The sequence below is a fragment of the Zonotrichia leucophrys genome, chromosome 15 (genome assembly GCF_028769735.1).
Source record: "Zonotrichia leucophrys gambelii isolate GWCS_2022_RI chromosome 15, RI_Zleu_2.0, whole genome shotgun sequence".
Lineage (NCBI taxonomy): Eukaryota > Metazoa > Chordata > Aves > Passeriformes > Passerellidae > Zonotrichia > Zonotrichia leucophrys.
In genome coordinates this window covers 11,541,572-11,564,616 of record NC_088185.1, presented here as the reverse complement: position 1 = coordinate 11,564,616, position 23,045 = coordinate 11,541,572, and the positions used below count along the sequence as shown (strand labels likewise).

At 43.1% G+C, this 23,045-nt stretch overlaps 2 protein-coding genes across 2 annotated transcripts; one reads left to right on the top strand and one right to left on the bottom strand.

Annotated features, from left to right (window-relative positions):
* Nucleotides 1-417: 417 nt before the first annotated feature.
* Nucleotides 418-17,896, bottom strand: CRKL (CRK like proto-oncogene, adaptor protein). Its single transcript, XM_064726759.1, has 3 exons — nt 17,324-17,896; nt 13,806-14,268; nt 418-4,274 (listed from the first exon to the last, which is right to left on the bottom strand). The coding sequence occupies exons 1-3, from the start codon at nt 17,635-17,637 to the stop codon at nt 4,140-4,142; spliced, it is 912 nt and encodes a 303-aa protein (XP_064582829.1). The 5' UTR covers nt 17,638-17,896; the 3' UTR covers nt 418-4,139.
* On the top strand, nt 17,636-19,996 carry LOC135454774 (spidroin-2-like). The gene is made up of 3 exons (XM_064727235.1): nt 17,636-18,368; nt 18,789-18,919; nt 19,145-19,996. The coding sequence occupies exons 1-3, from the start codon at nt 17,636-17,638 to the stop codon at nt 19,199-19,201; spliced, it is 921 nt and encodes a 306-aa protein (XP_064583305.1). The 3' UTR covers nt 19,202-19,996.
* The last annotated feature ends 3,049 nt before the right edge of the window (nt 19,997-23,045 follow it).

Genomic DNA, 23,045 nt, shown 5'->3' with positions numbered 1-23,045 from the left:
AACCAGTCATTCTTACAAGCACAGTCAAGGGCATCACAGCAAACAAAGGTTACGGTTCCAGAGACCCTGGGCCAAGAGCACAACAAACACAGAGGTGGAGGAGCAGGAGGAGCGCGGCCGTGGCGGGCGCCGGGCTGGAGGAGGCAGTGGGAATCTGTATCACCAGAGTGCAGCTTTTCCATCTGAGCCTCCAGAGCCCAGCAGCATTGTCTGAGAAGAGGCACGAGGATGGAGCAGGAGAGTTTCATTCAGCCTGGCAACAGCATTTTCTCCTGCTAAATTCTTCCTTTGATTCTGGAAAACTTCAGCTGGCAGGCTCTGCTCACCCACAGAACAGGCATTGTAAGGACAGAGTAAGGGCTTCAACACTCTGCTGCTATTGTCGAGGTTTCAGACTAAAGACCACAAATAATACTGTAAGTTGAGGCAAGTTTTATTTAGACTGTACAAACGGGGCCTTGGGGAAAAACACAGTGGCTTGATGTTGGGACCAGTTCTATGAATTAAGTGGAGTAAGAAATTAAAAGGCACTAATCTTAAGAAAAGACACTCTGTATATTCTAAGAATATAATTCATTTAATACTGTTAATCTTATAGCACAAAAAATAAAACAAGCTATGATCCCCAAAATAAAATTTAAAAGCTTACACTTAATATTATTGCCTGAAGATCATGGTCTTTAAATTACATATTGTGTTTAAAAGTTTACACAGTGAAGACTGTCTCAAATACAAGGCCACCTTTCCCACTGCAATAATTGTATCCTTGTCCCAAAATACACTTTAACACAAATAAACAGAAAATGACAACTATACAGGAACGCTTTCACTGGTCCCAAAAGGCAGTCTTTTAGGCAGGTCTCACTTTCAAATGCAGGTATTGAGGAAAATGCTTGAAAACTGGACTAAAAAACAAAGGCAGCCCACTCATTCCCAGGATGTTAATACAATATAAAAAATTACTTTACAGGCACATGAAATGGCACAAAGAATGCTGTTTTTCCCTTTACAAAAATAATGCTCAGGCTCTTCAGAGCCTCAACCCAAACAGGATATTCCCTTTTGTTTATTCTTTCCCAATTTGTAAACAATCATGAATTAAATAAGCGCTTATCCAGTGATGGACACTGATTAAAACAGTTTTCATTTAAACTTTCAGACTGGTCAGAGGCTTCAATGTCTATATACAATGTACACAGCAGGAGGAAGCCAAGCCTTTCGTGATAGTTGACTACTGTGGCACCAGCTCATTACACCAGCTCCAAAGCAAGGACAGCTTTAATGGTGCATAGATTGAAGCCATCACTTGTAGGCTCTCATGCTTCATATCAAGGTTACCTTACACGCCCAAGAACATTGACACTGATAAGATTATCACTCAGGTTTAAGAGGTTTCATAAAACGACAGCACACGTGTAAGCAAGCGACAAGCAATTGGGATTGCAGAGTCCTTCAAAGAGAAACACACACTGATCCAATGCAGTCTTTATATGAAAATACTTGTCTCATAGTAAAATAGCCAAGACACATTTTGAAGCGAGGTTACAATCAGCTTAGGCTGGTCAGTATGCTACATTGAAACCACATTTTACATACCTGAACCACACCGCTGCTACTTGGAGAAACACTGCTCATTCATGACCTAAAACCAGGTTCACAGAAATTCAAGAATTCTTGTCTTTGCATCAGATACCACTACACACAAATTTTGCATAGTTTTGAAGGTAAAGTACTTTGCTTTTCTGCAGTATTGGAACATAATTAAACCTAAAACAATGTTTGTGTTCAAAGCGTGCACCTTATTCAATGAGGGGATGAGTTAACATGTTTATTTCAGTGAAAAAAAAAATCAGGTTAAAAGTTCTGTTCAAGATCTGAAATCTCACAGTATTTATTCACCACGCAAAAGAAGAATTCTACAATCAGTCTTCTGAAGAGCTGCCTGTAACTAGGTCAGGCCTGAAATAAGATTTCTCTGCAGCAGACTGAGTTTAGTGCAGTTTGTATTCAGAAGATGACTTTCAGTAGTACAATCCGTGTAGTAAACGTGCAGGTATTGTTGGGGCACAGGACAAACATGACCTTCTTCAGTTAAGAGAACTGCATAGCTTTTCTTTGCAAGACAAAATGTCAATGCCTATTGTCAAGAATTACAGCACCAAACACTTCAGTCAATGCTACTCTACTTCACAGTTAATTTGGTAGTAAAATGCTCTACAAGAACTTCCAGACTGTCAGCCACTTGATCAATATTACAGAGAACAGTTAATAGATGAATGGAGAGACATTTTAAAACCTGGCATTTTGAATGTCTGCTTGTGAATGGCATTTCTGCAGTTCTTCAGTGCCTTCCAACGGAGGATCTCATGGCACTCCCACATCAGCTACCAACAACGTGCTTTTATTAGGATCAAGCAACACAAATCAACAAGAAAACATGCTGGAACTTAAGACAATCTTTATATCATTAGACATTTGTAAGATCTGATGACATTCTGCAGGTGTTTGAAGTTTCTCATTTTGCTACAAACAACAGCCAACCAAAGCTGAAAAATGGGAGCTGCTGTTTTCCTGCCAGCTTCCCCAGTGGACATCTGCCTTAACCAGGCTCCTGAAAAGGGAGGTTTAGTAGCTGTATCTTTGCAGACATGTATTCTGTTAATTCAGTGTTCCATCATTTTGAAAAGAGCATTCCAGTTCACCTACAACACACAATTGAGGAAGGTGGCACAGGACTCCCCTGTGCCTGCACTTTCGTATCCAGCTGCAGAGCAACCACAGCAGGAGAGCTCAGCAGGGAAAAGCCACCCAGAGAGGGAAGGAGCTACCCCAGTAACAGACACCTCCTGACCTCCTCCAGCCCCACCTTATCCCACGGGAAGCCGGGCAGCTGACTCCAATTGACCATTCTCTACAGGACGCTGGGAGGGAGGGACCTGGCTCATCTATAAAACACAGCCAATGCCTCAGGGAGGGTAAAAGAAAGATGTCAGCATGCAGAGGAGTTGGGATACAAGCAAGGAAAAAAAAAAAAAAAAAGGAAGGGAAAAAGAAGATGAAAGCAGCTCTGGAAGAGAAGCACAGCAACACAGACACCCTGGTAAAAAGGTACTGTGTGTGTCTGAAAAGGAGCTTTTGATGGGCTGGGGCTGGTACAGCTAGGAAACTTTGGAGAGAGCAGGGAGCCTGCAGAGAAATGGATATAAAAGGTCTTTAAATGTTTAAATAAGAGGATTTTATCAGTATTTACCAAGTTCTTCTGTCCCACTCCTACCTCTCCTCATGGCAGTCTGATCTGTCTACCAAGTAACAGCTTGATGACAAGCACTTCTGTACCAGTCAAACCACACCTTCAACACTGCAGAAGAGCTGCTTGTAGGCCAGGCCAATGTGTTTCCCCTTAAAGCTCACTTTCTACAGTTAGTGCTTGCAAAAATCAACAGAAATGCATTAAATATGTCAAAACCAAGTTACAAGTACAACCTCCTCCTGGGTTTCCTTATAAATAAATGCCTCAGCTTCAATGCAGCTGAATCAATGGTTATTTGCATGTAACACACACTGTTTCAGGAAGGTCAACAACAAGCTTAAGGGTTAACAGAAAAAAGCAGTGTCTATTACAACTGCTTAGAACATATAAGCTCCAATTATTGTCCTTTAAAGAAACCATCATTTTAAATGTACTACCTTAGCACAGGTAATTTCAAAACTAAATCTTCTTCAGTTCTAAAATTGCATTTTTGTTGTTGCTTTTTGTTGGACAGTAATGCACAAAATTGCTTGTTTGATCTAAGATTAGGGCTCTTCCTACTGAGCAAACCAGAAAGAAGTCCATGGAAGTCTCAACAGGAAAGGTTTCCTTCCCAAACCTCTCTGCTATATTCTGGTTCAGTCTTGTCCAGCTTAAGGCCCAAAACAGTTTTAAAAGTGAAACTAAATTCTGGATGACGTAACTATGATCTGAAGGTCAGGCAGTGACTTCAGCTGTATGAATTCCAAATGTACATGAAAAGAACTGTCAAACTGCAGCAAGCTGGAAAATGGGCAGTGCTAGCAATGTGCCACTAAGTCATCATCCCACCTCAAAGAATGCCAATGGTAGCCAGGAGAATGAAGCAGCAGTGAGAGGGGCAGGGGAGTCACTCGCTCTCCTCGGGGTTCTGAGGGTCGAAGAGCTGCACGTGCGTGAATGGGAAGAGCCCCTTCCTCCCGTTCACCTCTCCTTCCCACTGCCCGTTGATGTTCATCCTCGTCACCTTCACAATGTCTCCAACCTGCAGGAACACAAACACCTGGTCATGCATGGCTTCAACATCAGGAACACAAACACCTGGTCATGCATGGCTTCAACATCTCCAACCAGGAACAAAACCACCTGGTCATACATGGCTTCAACATCAGGAACAAAAACACCTGATCATACATGGCTTCAATATCTCCAACCAGGAACAAAAACCTGATCATACATGGCTTCAACATCAGGAACACAAACACCTGATCATGCATGGCTTCAACATCCCCAATCTGCAGGAACACAAACACCTGATCATGCATGGCTTCAACATCCCCAATCTGCAGGAACAAAAACCTGATCATACATGGCTTCAACATCTCCAACCAGGAACAAACACCTGATCATGCATGGCTCCTCAGCTCTGATACAAACCAAATGAAGAGCAACACAAACAAGCCCATCACAGGAAAGAAATCTTGCTCTCTTCTTGGCAGAAGAATCAATTGAACAGTTACTTTTACTCAATTACAATACCAACACTTTGTTGCCAAACATAATAATGCTGTCTGTGCTCTGAGACTCTTAATTACATGTATATCTATAAAGATTACTGAACTACACCTCTTTTTATAGGAGAGCTTACAGCTCCATGCAACAGTATCTTTAGCTTAGATATAAATTCACATCACTAAAGCCACCATGGGTGATGAGTCACAACATCCTTTCCAAAGAGCACAGTGCTGGGACTGCTTTTAGCAGCAGCTGACTTAAAAGAAATGTAGTTTTTCAAAGAAAGATTCCTAAGGCAAAAAAACCCATTACTTGAAGCTCTAATTCTGATGATCACAGTCTAAAAACCTTCTGTAATTTCTAAACTAATTGTACACTTCAAAGTGAGGAAAAGCAATCTCAATTTTTTTTATTATTAGTAGTAGGTGTAGATTCTAACTTTGTGGTTTTCACATCTACTTCCTGTCAGAGCATTTGAAGCAGGAATGATGACACGTCAAGACTTTCCTACCATAACTATTCTCTTCCAATCTGGCAGTGGAAAATGAGAGAAGTCTAAGCCATGATCAAGCGTGAAACAGCAGCCCAAATGATGATAAATTGTACTCTTACTGTTCAACAGCTGTACTGAATCTGGATCAGGACAATTTACAAAGTGAAATATCCAAATTGATCAGAGGCATTTAAGACAAGCTAAATATTCACTCTTCAGAGATGCTTGTGGAGAGCTGAGCACGTGGTTTGTTACAGCAGCTCTCTGACTTTCCCCCTCCCTTCCTGTTTACTTATTTGACTCTATGTGGTAACTACAGTAAATATTAGAAAAGTGACATTAGCAGCTAGAAACGAATTGCACAGAAAGTAGAACCAGCCTATGACTAATGCCCAACAGTTCCTAAGGTTCTTTCCCAAACTAGGACCAAGCTTTGTAACTGAGCCTCAGTTACCAAACTACTGCCGTGAAATTCAAAGGAAACAAACTTTAATCTTATTTAAGGAAAACACAGACATCGATACAGTATGTAAAGCAATTTGTCTACATTTTCTAAATAGTATTGAAATTCAGACCAGATGCAGAGAGGCCCTTGGCAACATCCTTAAACTTTTCAGGTGAGACCTGTTTATTTTATGTTAAAGAAAAACCTGAGTTTACAAAACAACGTGCATGTCACTAGATGATCTGAAGCCCATTTAACCCAGTTACCATTACCATAACAGGTAGTTTTGAAGATCACACAGAAACAAGAACCCTTAAGTGAAATTTAAGATACTTAATAAACTCATTGGCACTCAGTCACTCAGTGTTATGTCTCTTAAAATAAAATTAGTAGAACTTGGAAATTATTCTCAGAGATTTAAGCCTCATGTGTTGCTCTGCCTTCCCTCCTTTTTCTCCATTACTTTGGTTGTCTGTGTCCTGTCTGCCCCCGTATCTGAGACTGTCTCACTTGGAACAATTGTAATCTTGTGCTTTTGAGAGAGGAGAAAACCCTTTGAAGTCCTTAAATTCTTGGGATATAACTGAGGCCATATTATTTCTTAAATGGACATTTTTATCTGTGCTGCTCCTAAAACCATGCAGTTAACTGAGCAGTTAAACACTGCATGTACACACAGAATTCAGAATTCACCCAACTGCCTTTCAGCTCAGGGCCTGCTGCAGCATGCTCTGATTGAACATTTGCTAAAAAGCACAATTTGTCAGACTCCTCACTCCAGAAAGCTTTAAATAGTAACAAGATGACCTAAACAGGAACCTAGCAAATGTTTCTTTAGGAAAATGCTGATAAGATCTATAAATACTCAGTGTTACATTTGCTACATTCAAATAACCCTTGAAGACAGATCCAAGTTCCAAATTCTAGACCCAACCTGAGGAAGATGCAGCCAATATCACAACAGTTTAAAGCTAATGAGTTGTGTTTTCACTACACCATAAACCAAACCCACTCTGAAACCTTTAAATCTTAAAAATAATCTTTTGAATCAACATTGTGGACCTGCATTTTCTGAGTGTGACCATGTAATTCTGTTCATGTGCTGTAGAGATCAATCCATTATTCATTCTGAGGCTCCAGAACAGAAATTCTTCAGCTTGGTTCTGAAATACTCACAGTGGGAATAGGTTTGGAAATCTTGGCTTCAGCTGAGTGAAAAGAATATTTAAAATATATCTCTATTGCATGGCAACAAACAAACTGCCCTGTAGATGAAAGGTGTGAAATGTCCTTTATGCTGCTGGGTGGGCAAAGCTGCTGCACACCAGCATCTGCCACTAAAGAGAGCTGGCTGACAAAACTCCTCAAAACAAACTCCCATGTGCTGAGAGCCACTGCAATAGTAAATTAATTTGCAATGACTTTGAGAGGCCTTTTATTTCAATGAAAGCTGCTGAATATCCTCTTGTGCTATATTATTTTAAAAATATAGTTTAGTCAATTAAACAGCACGTTGAAATAAGATTTTTGGTGCAGGAACCTTGATTTCATGCTACACTTACTCATGGATCTTACCTTAAAGACCTTAATTTGAAAAATGCCTAGAAAAATCTGGTTAACTAGTCCCTCTATGTATTTTTCCCCAAGTGAAAGCATTATTTTGTAAATGCCTTTTAAAGCATGTTAATGCCATTAACATGGTCAGCTGAGGTGCAATCTCCCACTAGAATTATTTGACACACTATTTTTTTTTTCAGAGAATGTTTTAAGCCAGTCAGAAGAATTGTCTTATGATTAGGCACAGACAGAGTCAGGAGACCTGGTTCTATTCTCATCCCTGCCACCAACTTCCTGTGTGGCTCTGGACAGCTGATAGCCCTTATCTCAGATAGGAGAGCACTTCCTCAGGCTCAGCATCTCCCAGCTCAGTGAATCCAGCTGGGAAGCACACCAGCATCACTGGAATGAAGGATCACTGCTGAAATGAGTAATGTTTCTGAAATGCAGCCATTTGGTTACACCCAAGTGATAAAAATCAAAATGTATTTTAGATAGCATCTTTCATTATGTCCTTGTTAGAGCATGAATTCAAAGCCCTGGGGAAACACAACTGTGGAACATGCCAGTCAGAAAGGTTCCTTCATTACTCCAGACTCCTCCATACCTGCCTTCCATCTGATTCATACTCTGCAAAAGGTTTCCTGCAAGCCATTTTAGTCACCCAATTCAATGAGTTTTACAGATTTTCCAACAACTGTATATTAATAGTTCTATGGCTGATAAAGTTCTGTAATGTAAGTTTAAGGTGATAAAAATGCATTAAAATTCTAAATCCTCATTTTAGCCCACTGGGTCAGTGCTATAGCAAACACTGCTCTCTGGAATGTACAGGGTGTTAAATGTCAGTCATTATCCCAATTAGTGTCACAGCTCACTAACATTGATACCAAAACAGCTCCTCAGCTGCCTGTGGAAGAGCAGACAAGGTCCAACCCAGAAAATTCCTGTCCCCACTGTCCCCAAAGGGGCCACAGCAGAGGCAGAGCTCTCTGCACACAGGACAAAGGACACTGAAGGAGCTGCTGCAGGGTTGGGAGATCCAAGAAAGCACCAGGTTAAAAGCACAGCTTAATTACTGAATTATCCTTCACTTCTGATGTTGTGGGCCAGAACACAGCTGATGCCCAAAGTGCAGAATCAAACAGTCCAGAGGAAAAGCTCCATCCACTCCTGAGGCATGAAAGGAGGCTCAAGGGCAACACAGGAATGTGGAAATGCTCCATGCAATTAATGTGGCCTCACCTAGGAACAGATTAAAACAAAGGAACTTTCCATTTCACCAAGAGCCAGGAAAACTGTCAGAGCAGGGGCTGCAGCATCAAAAAATTGCTGCTTTTCATTGCAGGTGGCAGCCTGTGTCCTTCCAGTCACTGTCCTGACCGTACAGGGTTTGGAGAGTTCACTGTCAGTTCAACAGTTATAGCAACTAAATAAAAAATTCACACTACTCAAATATAGGATCAATACTTTGCTTTAAATGCAGACTTTGTGGGTTAGCTGCACTTTAACGTGTAACACAGCAAGGCTAAATTTCCTTGGCTCAAGAAAAACACAATGCTTGTTGTCTACTGAAAGAAGTAGCCTAATTTCCTAATTAAGAAAGTTCTCCTGCTAGCACATTTTGGCCTACTTGTCTCAGCTCTCCTTTGAAGAGGGAAAAAGTTAACTGTAACCTAATTGTAACAAGCTCAAGAGAAATATTGTAAGTCAGTTATATAATTATGGTGGATGGATATTTATTGCACCAAAACATTTCAGTGACAGGTTAACTCTGTACTAGCAAACACGCACGTGTATGATTGTTACATCACAAAAAGGTAAACTATAATGCTGGCACAAATCTATAAAAAGCCAACAATAGTATAAAAATGTTTAAAAATAACGTGCAACTTTTGTTTAAAAAAAAAGAATAAATCTTTGATTCTGTAACACTGTTAAGTCTAGAGATGAACTCCAGAACCACTGCTGCCTTCAAAATTAGCTATGACACTGAATAGAGCATTTAAGAATCATTTTTTAAGCACAGCAGGTATAAATCTGGTGGCTGCTGCTGGACTCCCATTGTCTGGCTCCTTACCCTATTTAATTCCTTTTATAAGTGAATACAGAATTTGTTGTGCTTAGAGCTTGTCAGTTTGAAACAAGGCTTCATTAGCACACTGTTTCTAATGGACTGGCTGCAGAATTACTGCAAGTTTTTAAAGGCTGGGAAACTTTCAGGTAGACTTTGCTGCTCTGTATCACAGTAACAGTGCCAAAGAGTCAAATCCATCACCTTCTTAAAGTGTAAATCCTTTCAACATGGGATTGCCCTCCTGGGTTTCCCACAGCAAGCAGCAGGATGGCAGAACAGCAATGCAGAACCTGTGGGGCAGTTTTGGTCCCAAAGAGCACAGGGCACTGTAACTCTGTCCTGCAGGACCCTGTGGGGCAGTTTTGGTCCCAAAGAGCACAGGGCACTGTAACTCTGTCCTGCAGGACCCTGGGGGGCAGTTTTGGTCCCAAAGAGCACAGGGCACTGTAACTCTGTCCTGCAGAACCCTGGGGGGCAGTTTTGGTCCCAGAGAGCACAGGGCACTGTAACTCTGTCCTGCAGGACCCTGGGGGGCAGAGTTTTGGTCCCAGAAAGCACAGGGCACTGTAACTCTGTCCTGCAGGACCCTGGGGGGCAGTTTTGGTCCCAAAGAGCACAGGGCACTGTAACTCTGTCCTGCAGGACCCTGGGGGGCAGTTTTGGTCCCAAAGAGCACAGGGCACTGTAACTCTGTCCTGCAGGACCCTGTGGGCAGTTTTGGTCCCAGAAAGCACAGGGCACTGTAACTCTGTCCTGCAGGACCCTGGGGGCAGTTTTGGTCCCAAAGAGCACAGGGCACTGTAACTCTGTCCTGCAGGACCCTGGGGGGCAGTTTTGGTCCCAGAAAGCACAGGGCACTGTAACTCTGTCCTGCAGAACCCTGTGGGCAGTTTTGGTCCCAGAAAGCACAGGGCACTGTAACTCTGTCCTGCAGGACCCTGGGGGGCAGAGTTTTGGTCCCAGAAAGCACAGGGCACTGTAACTCTGTCCTGCAGAACCCTGTGGGCAGTTTTGGTCCCAGAAAGCACAGGGCACTGTAACTCTGTCCTGCAGGACCCTGGGGGCAGTTTTGGTCCCAGAAAGCACAGGGCACTGTAACTCTGTCCTGCAGGACCCTGTGGGGCAGTTTTGGTCCCAGAAAGCACAGGGCACTGTAACTCTGTCCTGCATCCCCCTTCCTGTGCAGCAGCAGAAAGGAAGGAAATCGCTGCTTGGCTGGAAATACACAAGTACAGAAACAGACCTGGCTCCTCGGCTGTTGAGCTCTTCAGTTAGGGGCTGGGTTTGGTGGTTTCTATTTTTATTTTGTAGCTTGTCGTTTAGTGGTTTGGGGTTTTCAATGTAGAATTCATAATATTCTACACATATTAGTAATGAAGTTGGTTGTAGTGAGGAGCTACAAAGTTCAATCTGTAGAATTTAATGTTCATTAAAAATATTAAATCTGAGCTGCCAAAGTAACTTAACAGACAAAGCACATGTAAATCTTAGAAATACATGTAATTTGTTGTAGGCTTTCCTAACTACTCCCTGGTGCAGGGAGATGCACAAAACTCCATGTACCACCAGCTGTAAGCTCTGAGATAGTGTCTCTACTTACAATTACCATTTTAGCCTATAAACAGATTATAGTTGAATTTTTCATTTTGGATAATAACACAATAGGATCAAGTCAGCATTTATGCATCACTAACTTCAACAACACCAATATTGTTGCCCACAGGGGCTGTGAACATCCCTGGCAGTGCCCAAGGCCAGGCTGGATGGGGCTGGATCACCTGGGATAGTGGGAGCTGTCCCTGCCCATGGCAGGGGTGGGATGAAATCAACTCTTAAGGTTCCATCCAACCCAAACCACTCTGTGATTCTGTATCATGTTAAATAAACTTAGCCCAGCAAAAATAAATGCCCTATTGACCACCCTACAGAAATAAAATTGTAGTTGCTCTTAAATTGTCACACTTTTGAATTCATCTTTATCCAATCTATCAGATCTCATTTCAGATTTTCTGTAGAACAGTCATTTGGTCACTTACATTTTTTATGTAAGAAATTTAAAACAAAACCAAAACCAACTTGCTCACAAAACAAACTTCTCTCTAACAGGCTATAAATCCTTACCTTTTCTTAAAGAAAGTTCTGTCAGCTCTGTAAACAATAATGGTGTACAATGGAACCACTGGAGTTGCAGGCAGGGAGCTTGTCCCATTTTCAAGCTGAACCAAGAATGACAGTGCTCCACTTCAAAGGCAGCTGAGCAGATTACTGTGCCATGCCTTTATTTACTCCAGATGCTCTCCTCTTCCTTTTTAGTACTGTCTGTGTGCTGACCACACAGGGCTCCAGCCAGCAAACTGATATTTTGCTCTCACATTGCTTTATCAGTTGAAATGAGGTTGCACAATCAGTAATTACACTCCCAAGGTGTAGCAGCTGAGCAGGCACTCAGGGTACCCCTATTCTGAGGGGGACAACTGTCAAATAATATTTTTATCAAAGAACACCATTAACTTTCTTCCCCAAAACAGTCCCATAACCTGTTTTTTGTCTAGCACTACTTTCAGTGGTCTTACAAAACAGAAGTTTCAAATGGTTCAGTTTATTTAGTAATGTGTAGAGCTCTCACAGGGCTGGGATTAAATATTTTATCAGGGTCCTGCAGGGGGTTGGCAAACTAAAGGAAAATAATGAAATAAGCTGAATTATTTTTTTCTTTAAGAATAGCCCATGTGACAAAAAAATACTGCTATAATGAAGCTGAAGTTCCCTGTGCATGGATAGATATGGAGAAGCTGCAATCTGTGATTTCATTGAAAATGCAGAGCAGTGCCCAGAATTCTGCTTCTGAAGCCTCTTGAGAAGCCACAGTGTGGATGAGGTGCACTGGCAAAGAAAACAGACAAAACATGCCAGTGTTGAGAGACACAAAAACACCAGGCAGTGGTTAGAGGGTGAGAAGAATCTCTCAAACAAAACTTGAGTAATTTGAAGGTTCAAAGCAAGTCAAAGCCATTTGTTGGCCAGAGAATGAATCCTGCTGGTGTCCTAGAGGAGCTGAACTGATGGGGTTAACTGGGTCCCTTACAGGGCAAGTCAGAAAAGGGCACAAGTAAGGCCCAGCCCTCCCAGTGGTTCTGCTCCCTGAAGTCATTCCACCACACATTGATAGCATAACAAAATCAATCCTTGCCTTGCTTTGCTTGCAGAAGCATGAGTAGTTTTGGCAGGAATTTTCTGTACAGTGCAGTTGGCAGTGAATTTACACTTTGTTCTATGGTAATTTTCACACACTGTTCACAAATAACAAGCTGCTAGATTTCACAAGACAAAGAAATTCCAGTGATTCATATTTAACTTTTAACCCTACAAGAGTAACCTTAGAAGTGTTACACATACAGGAGTAAAGCAGTTAGGGTGAGCACTGTGAATAATGGGAAGTCACAAATATAACCTTCCAAATTTCAGTCAAAAGTAGCAGCCACAGGTAACAGCTTTAACCTGCAAAGTAACTGAGCAAAAACAACAGGAAAGGTTCTAAAGTATTTTAAAAACCATTATTATTTTACTTGCTAAAATGTTGCTGCTTCCTATGCTTGTTTGCTTGCACTTGTGCCTGGAAGTACTGCAGCATGCTGAAATTTCACTTTTTCCAGGTGAGACATTTTTGAATTACAGGTTAATTAGCCTTCAGTATCATCTAAATGTAAAAGTATCAGTATTCTGGGATATAGCTTTGAAAAACTTCTCCCAATCAATCATTAATTGCAGTTAAACTAGAAGTATGATATGAATTCTTTACTATTTACAGAACAACACACTAAAGTTTTACAAGATATCTCTAATAAAAATAAAATTAAAAATGCAATAGCAAGCACAAAAACTTGCAGCACTTCAGAGGTTACACTACACTCCTCACCCCCAGTTTAGGTGTTAAGGTTTCTTAAATTCCACTTTTGAAAAACAAAGCAAAAGGGACCAGAATGTCTGATATATTCTGCCCAGATTGAAGATCAATCAGCACAAGGTCTTCAAGTGCATCTCAGCTGAGGATCAGAAACACCAAGTGCATCAGCCAGCAACCTTTACCTTTCTCTGGAGGGTGCCACTGCCACCTCTTAGCCTGGAACCCTACAAGGATTAAGGGAACATCTCTTTCCTGCCCCAGGATTAGGTGGAGAAGCAAAGCCATCCTCTCACTAGCACTTCTTCAGCATGGGTACACTCTTCAGCATGTTACCCTTGTAACATCTGCACACTTGAACAAGCAAGCAGGGAGGCAAAATACAGGTCTAAAGTTATTTACTAGGTCACTTTTCTCAAAGGAAGTGGTAGAGATGAAGCAATTCTGGTGGATGTTTCTTCAGAATGTAACCCAACTTCTCAGTCCCTCGACATAAAACATCAGACTCCACATGAAGTCACCATAACAATTTTTAGTTTCTTCCTTCACAAGGCAATTGAAAACTCAGAGACTGGAGGCAACACTTACCTCTAATGCCAGCGCAGTCTTGTCATAAGCACAGGGAACTCTCTTTTGGACAGCTTTGGCATAGACTGGTCCGTTCTGTGTGGATGGCAGAGGGTTGATGACGGCTCCGGGCGTGCTGGACGCTGCGGGCAGGGGAGTGGCGGTCTGAGGCTGCGCGTACGCGTGGGCAGGTTCTGGGATGCCGTAACTGTTGGAATTCCTGTTGCCATGCTTCCCCACAGAGGGTCTGCCCAGCTTTTCTACATAAGGAACAGGGATCATCCCAATCCGACCCTCCTTGTTTCTGGCACTCCACCACTGTTCCTCTGGCTTCTCCACGATTGCCAGCAGCTCTCCCTTTTTGAAGGGAAGATCCTCGGCGTCGTTGCCGTGGAAGTCATAGAGAGTCCGCACGTACTCCAGGTTCTCCTCTGCAGTGGGCAGGGCAGGGGCAGGTCCAGATCCCATGGGGGGGCTTGGGTACCTGAGGGTGGGGAAAAGGAAAGCTGTTGGGTTGTGTTTCCAGGAACAAAGCGCCAGGTCTGCAGCAGAACATCAACTAGAGAAGAGTTGCTTGGATTTGTAACAAAATCATTGCCTGGTAGCACTGTGAGGAATTTAATGAGCAACTCACACTTCTCAAATAATGACTTAAATACCCAAAGTTGCTTCCCCAGAAGCCAAATTGAATCTATCATGGGATGCAGAAAGCTGGGAGAAATAATGGAAAATCTTCATCCACCTGCTCTGGATTGTTGTGAGGATCTTAGAGTCTAGTTAATTCTATAGCTTATGAGAATAATGATACAGAAAACCAAATTAAGACTGTTGGAGTAATTGAGGTAGAAGGGCAACACATAAAAATGTAGCTGTGAATCTCTCCAAGAGTCCTGTGTCACCTCCAAAGTCATCCAAGTAATTTTGTTTTTAACTTCAGCATCCACTCTAAAGAATTCAGTACATAAATGCAAGACTTGAAGCAGTGTAGAGGAAAAAGGGAACAAAAGTAAGATGGTATGACATAAAGACTGTATGAAATACTTGTATCCACTGATAAGAAGGAACTAGGGAAAAAAACCCAGCAAGCCTTCTATAAATATTCCTTTGCCTATTAACCATATTATCTGTAATTTATTTACATAATTGTTTATTACTATGTCCATCATTTGTCAAATAGACTCACTTTATTGTCTGTGTTCATATATAAGATTGTCCATCAAACGAGAATGCTTTCGCTATTTTCATCATAAATGTTACCCATTTTATTCAGAGCAGCTGTCAGAAAGCCTCAGTGGATATAGGCCACAGCAGAGAGTTATTATCTAAGCTATGGGAGCAAGAATGCATGTCATTGGCCTACTTCAATTCTCTTCTGCTACTTGCAAAACACCATGGAAGTCAAATCCCTGTGATTTCTGCAAGATATGCCAGAAGCCCTGAAGATAAAGATATCCCATCTTTGAGATACCCTGCTGCAGCCAGGGCAGGGGGACAGAGGGAACCCCTCAGGAGCATCAGGAAGAGCTCAGGAACATCAGCAAGGATGGCCAGAGCTCACTGCTAGAGATGCAAAATAAACAGAGAGTTTAAAATGGTCCATTCAGAACTGTTTTAAAAGTTTAACATGTCATCTCCAAGATCCAGAAGTACTGAAGAGCTCTATATAGAAACCACCTTTCAGACTGCACTTTGTGAAATTAAAAGAATGAACAGCTTTCAAAAGCACAAGCATCTGTGCCCAGGAAAATGCCAGAGAAATGAGAATTAGCATAACAGTTCTGAAGCACATACCCCTGTTCTAAATGTAGTTCATTAAAAATAAAAAACCCAAAAATCTGGAAATGCTACCTTTCATCCTCCCTCTTGCAGCAGGAAGTCTCCTTTGCACAGCATTTAAAACCATCAACCACATAACTGATTTTTCTAAGATTTCTGATTTTTCAAAGTCATGCTAAGTTGATCCCATTTGTAGCTCTATTAAAAAGTCAATTCACTGCAGGTAAGGTCCCATTTGTCTCAGTGCTGAGAGAACAATATGCAACCAAAACCTTGAAAATCAGGTGGCACTGAAATACTCACAGAACATTTCACACAGGACTCCTCACAAACACCAAGCGTGCAATCAGCTCTAAGTTCCCAAGTGTTCTGGGAAAGCCAAGCCAATCACGGCCATAAATGATTAAGAACAAATTTTTGCATCAAGAAAGGTTCAAGAATATCCAGGTTGGAGAGCAGATGTAAGCATGAAGATTGCTTCAGCATTTTTCCTTCCCAACTCTCCACAAGTTTAAGCATGCATGTAACACTGGGCAGCTCCATTCCTGCAATGGTGAAAATGATTTTTTTTTTTCATCTACCCATCTCTCTAGCCACAATCACTACCAAAGGCTGCCAGCAGCTTGCAGAGTTCCTGAAGGTTGTGCTTGCTGTCACATCCTGCCCATCACTTGACAGCTTTCAGAATGACTTTTGAACACTTGAGTTTTTCAACTTGACAAGCTATTGTCAATCTTTGACAAGTGACTGTCATTAAGCACTGGTCCATGCCAAGGTTCAATGGTGATTATAAACCTCAAAGTTATTCTTCCCTCCTAAACTGCAAAACATAATAAGACATTAAAATGCAGACTTCAGAGGTGAACCAATTTGGATTTATTTTCTTAATATGTCACTACTTTTCTCTTATTTAATTTAATTTCATTCTATCCAGGAAGCCCAAAAGTTTTGACAAAAGATACTGAGAAAGGTTTTATTAATTTAAAGTAAGGAATGTGTTCTAGGGTTCTTCATAAGCAGTTCACTGATGCATGTTGCAGGTATGTCCCATGCTGGGACCAGGACAAAGAAGGAGCTCACAGCCAAGTCACATTTTCCCATCTCCTAGAGCAGCATTTCTCAGTGAAGTGTATGGTGTATGCACATATAGATGAACAGTGCCATGAGCAAACTGTGAGAAATAAGTGTTTCCCCTTTTTTTTCGTGCAGAAATGCCACTCTAGAAGTTTGGGAAATGCTGCCCTAGAATGTGTTAATGCTGACTTAACAGGGCAAAGCAGTCTAATCACATAAAAGCCAGCTCTATTGTAATCACTGTGGGTGCAGGGGTAGACAGCAAACTAAGCTCAGAGGTTGTACTTCCATCAGGGAGAGGACTGGTGAACCAGCTCCTTAACCATCCTTGGAACGGAGAGACAATGCTACAAGAAAAGGGTAACACAAAAAGGGTGACGTGCGGCCACACCCTCTCTCAAAGCAATTACAGCCCGTGCAGAGGTACAAGGAACCTCCACACACAAGGTCAGCACAGACACCGTGGATTATTTGACTGAAAGAGCAACACTTTTAATTGTCGGCGAGGTCCAGACAGTTAAGAAGGCCCAGTGTTAGAAACGAATTTATTAGTATTTATTCACACCATCTACACGCAGTGCCAGGCTCCCGGAGCTACTGGGCTGCCCTGTGACACCGCTCCAGGTCGCACCTCAGGCGCCGCTCGGGCACAGGTGGCGGAGGGTGTGGCGGGGGCGGGCGACACTCACCTGGGCGCGGGCTCGATCAGGGTGGTGGTGTCCAGGTAGTGGATCTTATAGAACTCCAGCAGGGCGGGCAGGTGCTCGAACTCCTGGTCGCCGATCTTAAAGCGGCGGTTGGGCAGGGAGTTGATGATGTAGTGGGAGACGCGGGAGTTCTCGGACACCGAGAGCACGTAGTCGCCCGGGCAGGTGGACGAGTCCCGCACCAGGAACATGCCGTGCCGCTGCCCCTGCAGCCGCGTCTGCGCCTCCGCCCGGGACACCGGGCCCACGTACCAGCTGGAGCGGTCCGACGAATCGAAACGAGCGGCGGAGGACATGGCTCCGGGCGGGGAAGGGGAAGGAAAGGGAGGAAGGAAGGTGAGGAGCCCGAAGGCCCAGGCGGAGGAAGAGACCCGGAGGAGGCCTGGGCAGAGAGGCCTGGGAGGTGGAGCGGGCTGGGGGCGAGGGGGAAGCGGCTCGTGCCTCGTCCGGGAGAAAGGAAACGCAGGGAAAGGGGGATCGGGGAGGTGGAAGCTCTGCGCCGCTGGAGGCGAAGGGCCGAGCAGCGGCTGGGGTGGGGCTGGCCAGACGCGGCGCGCAGGGCCCCCGAGTCTCCCTCAGCGGCGGGGTGTGCAGGGCATCCTTCCCGCCTCTCTCAGGCCTGCGGCGGGCCCGGCCAGGCGGGTGACGAAGAGCAGCGGCGGCTGGCACGGCCAGGCGGCCCGAGAAGGCGGCGAGTGGGGCCGGCTCGGCTCGGGGCGGGACGGAGAGGCAGAAGCGCCGGGCGCCGCGTCCTCCTCCCGCGGGTTCCTCCCCTCGCGAGCCGAGCTCCAAAATGGCGGCTGCGCCGGGCCGCGCGAACGCTCCGAGACACCGCCCCGCGCACGCGCCATGGCGGCGGCGGCAGCGCGGGGCCGCGCCCGCCTCAGGGGCCGGGCGGAGGCTGGCGGCGGGGCAGGCCCGGGGGTTCGTGCCCCGGTGCCCCTCCCTGGAGTCCGGGGGAGCGGGAGAGCCGCCCCTTCCCCATTTCTCCGCGCGAGTCACTCTGGCCGTCCCCGGCGCACCCCCGGTAGGTGCGGTGAGTGAGGCGGGGGTGACCGCGCGCCTGCAGCATTGAGGGAGCCCTGCCCTGTGAAGGATGCGGCAGGCGCGCTCTGACACGGGTCACCCCCAGAAACTCCCCAGCCCTTGGCCTTAAGGTATCTGAGGGGGACGCTCCATCTTGTCCCCATCCCTGCTCGGTGCCGCCCAGCCCCGGGCTTTGCTCCCCGGGGCTGCCTCGGGCCACTCTAACTACTCCTGGATCTGAGGGGTGCCAGCACCCTGACCCCAGGCGGTTTGCAGACAGACACCGCCTCCCCTGAGGTTTTGCTGCTTTTTACTAGTTAATTAATTTTCTTTTAAGAAAAACGGCCCGCTGCGATAATCATCTCTGATCTCTAGATAATTTCCTACGTGCTCTAAGGGGCCGTTTCCTGCCTCTTCGTAGCCCTGTTCCCAGATAACGGGGTCAAAGCCCGGCGTGGCCCAGGCGGGAGGGACGATGGTGTGGCAGCCGCCGAAGAGGAAGGAAGCCCCGGAAAGGACTCAGCAGGGCCCGGGGGCAGCGCTTGGCACACGGTGCGGATGAGCTGTTTGAATTTGAGAGGGAGCTTGGCGCCGGGAGCCCAGGCAGGCACCGAGCCCTGACTCAGTGCCGGGGGCCGGTCCAGCCGCACTGGGCAAGGGCGCGACACAAGAACGGCGCTGCTCCCCGGAGGTGTAGAAACCTCTGCAAATGGTGTGATTTTAGCTCAGTCTTGTGACTCCGTTTAATTTGTGCTTCTGGTATTCGTTTTGCTTCAGGGCTGGCAACGTGAAATGAAGCAGCGCTTGAAAGAAAAAAAAATCCAGTTCAAATGAAAAATAGGTTTGAGATGTCTGTCTTGAAGCGCTTAACTGGACTGTTGTGCAGTGTTATTGCAGCTTTGCTGTCTTTATTTCATGCTCTTTTCCAAAAGTTCAGTCATTACTCAGTCATTTTTTTGCTCTTTGTTCCTCATCCTGCGTTGGCAGCCAGTGCCAGCTGAGGTGTCTGGATGGAACATATGGGCTCTGTCTCTGCAGGCATTTAGCAGAGTTCAAATCATCTAAAATGGAAGACTTCTCCAGTGTCGTGTTTTAGACAAAACCATCCAGGAAAAGTCTCATCATCAAGATGAAAGGATCTTAAAGCAGTCCCTAAATCCATGGGCAGGTATCATTTTACCAGCTGCTGACATCCAGCCATCTCCTGGGTGGAAAACAACAGCTGTTAGTCATGTACAGCAGAACAGTGACCTAGAGATGAATAATTGTATCTGAAAAGTCACATTTGTGCAAAAAAATCTCATCCATTACTAGGAAATCTTACTTGGTAGCTATAGCTCTGATCCATTCCTCCTGGTTTAAGTGTTTGTGTGTGCCAATAAGAGTCAGTTTTAAACACCTGTAGACAGGCTACAATACAAAATGAAGGTTATGATGTTTTCTTGTGTGATTTGAACAGATCTGACTTGCTTTCTGTTTGACCATGGCCAAAATACAGATTAAAAGATAGCAACTGGACTTGCAATAATATGCTAAATAATGTTTAAAAATAATAACAAAAACTGTAAGTTAGCAGCAGATTTAATTGCTCATAGTCTGTAAAAAGGAAATAAAAAATCCTGTTGCTTCATTTGATTGAATTGCAATTTTTGTTAAAATAAAAAACAAAAATACATAGTGATTTTTTTAGATATTGTAGAGATAATACTAGAATAGTATTATCAAAATAGTTGGAACGTGTCAGAAATAGGTAGTATTAATTATAAACCAGTTTTTGTGCTGGACTGCTGCTGAAGAACCAGCATTTCCACCTTCCCACCCAGAGAGGATTCTAAGGCATGGAGAGGTTTTCAGTTTGAATGAATTTTTAAATTAGATGTTCTGAACTTGTATGTATGCAGGCTGTGTGCATCCTTTAAGTAATTCCCTCCTCAGTTTTAGCAACTGTGGTTAAACTGAACCAGATATTTTAGGTAAAAGATCCCACATTCTGTTTCCATATGAGAAAAAGGTGACTTGTTCATCATTAATAAAGGGGACAGAATAAAAATCCTTATTTTGTTTCAAATCAAGTACTGGCTATGCTTCCAATGTAAAATTAACAACCCTAATTTAAACTAGGAGGGAAATGGGAAAGGATCTGTTGGATTTGGAAGTGGACAGCTGGAGAAGAAATACAGTAGTGAAAGCAGTTTTGAAACAAAACTGAAGCAATCACAATCACTTCTGCAAATGTGGGAGCCTGAAATACTTCAGGATACAAGTCCACTAATTACAAATCTGGCAAATATGCCTGTACAGCTTTACCTCTGTGCTGGCAGGAAATAGGAAAATGGATCATCAAGGAAGCTAATTACTATTCTTCTGGACTTCCTAATGTATCAGCAGTTTGTGTTGGTATTTTGATCACTCAGTTCTGGAAGAGCTGTTTGATTGTTCTCTCACAGACCAGAAATAACTTAAAGCTTTCTTAGTTCATTGTCCATCTGCCCACAATGTCTTGTTGGCTCAGAGAGCTTACTGTAAAAATAAAATTAAAAAAAAAAGCCTTTTACTGCCAGATACAAGATTGACTTATTTAGGACAGCAGAGAATTTGTAAATTAAAAAGAAATACAGAATCAGCTGGAAATCCCTATGAGTAAATGTTTTTCTTGAGGTAACAGAAAGCTTAAGTGGGCTTGTGAAAGTTCAGTTCCTGAAAGGAAAACCAATCAATAATAATTACAGCTCTTGTATCAACCTGTAATTTTTCCTGCAGAAACCTGAAAAATCCTCCTATCAAACCTGAAATCTTTCCTATTTTGTTTACACAGGTAATGGCAGTAAACAAGAAGTGCTTTATGTCTGCTGAGTAAGAGAAAATTGACATTTTTAAAGCAAAGCAATTTTATTATTATTTTGTGTGTGTGTGTGAGTTTGAAAAAAAGACATGCTGGCCTAAAACGAGCAACTGCTAAAAAAATGATTAGGTTGGTTTGAGCTAAACTCTTTGGTTTTTTACCTAAATGAAATACATGCAAGTAAGATAGTGCATAGTGTAACATTCAGCAATCATATTTTGCTCAGATGTAAAGAAATTTTGGGGCTGAAAGCAAAAAGTTATATTTTTATCAAATATTACCTGCCCTTAGGGTTAATTCATGTAACTTAGGGTTATTATACCTGGTAATATATATATAATATATATATATATATTATATTGTATATATATATACATAATAAAAATATAAGAAAAATAATGTATATTAAGTAAGGTTTTATCATTCTGTAATAAATTTGTTGCAAGCTGCATCACTGGCCCTTATATTTCCTTGCACTGCATGAGCATCAACTTTCAGACATCCATCAACATTAAAAAAAAATCACAAAATAGCATATCCTGATAATGGAATAATGGATGGGCTCTCTAGAAATCAGTATTTACAAAGAAGCATATCCTGATAAATGGAATAATGGTCAGTATTCACACACAGAAGGAGTGACAGGGTAGAAAGATGGAAACCTTCTCCCCCAAAGTTTTCTCAAGAAGTTTCTTTGGCTCATTAATTACTCATGAATGTCTTCTGTTCTCCTCTGTAATCTAAGAATTAGCTCTCAGCTTGGTTACTTGTAACAGTGAGTAATACCCTCTAGTGGCACACACAGGAAAAGGAGCTAGACAAAGAATGATTAATTCTTTTTCATCTAAATAACAAAAATAACTCTGTATCTTTGTATAACACTGGTCTGTCTAGAGGTGCTGGTTAAAATGGAAAATGGAAAACAATCATTTTAATCACTTTTTTGCAGAGGAAACAAATTGCCCCCTGCAGTCTGAAGGAGGGGTTCTAGTGATAGCCAGGTCAGAGAGGGATGTCCTTACATCTGCAGGCTACATTTAATTCCTACACATCACAAGTAACTCTGCAGGCAAAAAATGAATATTTAGCAGTCTCTAATATTGCACTGTAATAAAGTCTGTATTTCCAGACCCTGTGTGCAGTACAGAGTTCACTATCAAAGAATTATTTTCTGAAAAAGCTCCTAATCATGGTTTCCTGCAGTTACCAGGTCTTTTGTTTTATTTGCCAATTGGCAAAGGTTCAGAGATGGAGCTGAAAATTGGCAGTGCTGAAGAAATGACAGTGAAAGAGGTGCTGAGGAAAATTGACAGTGCTGAAGTCCAACAAATGCCCCTCTTACCAAGAAAAAGCTGTTGAACTTATTTAAACAAATGTGCAAATACTCTTAATCTTTTTCCAGCAGCCCAGTCTACTAAAGCAGAGTAACTGAGGTCTGTTTTGAAATCATCTTTGCCTCCATCACCAATACCCCAAGCAGGGGGAATATGCAGGAATTCCTGCACATCCATGTGCAGTATTTGTCACAAGTGATGACACTTGCCTAGTCCCATGTCATTCTGGTTGTCCCTGGTTTTGCCTTTCTGCAAGCCCATTATTGCTGTAAGATTTAAACGTTTTTGGGAGTTTTTCAGGATTTTCTGCACTGATTACTCCACCCCTCCTAGAGGAAGGATCTCATAGTGTTCAGTGCCACACTGGTTCAGACTTTAAATCAGCTTCTAACCTAATGCTAAGCAAGATGGGAGTCAGGAACCAATTATTTTAAGGTCCCATGAAGGAAGGATTTACTGGGCCTTATCTTTCTCAGCTGTAGTTCCTGGCATTGGTTCAGCT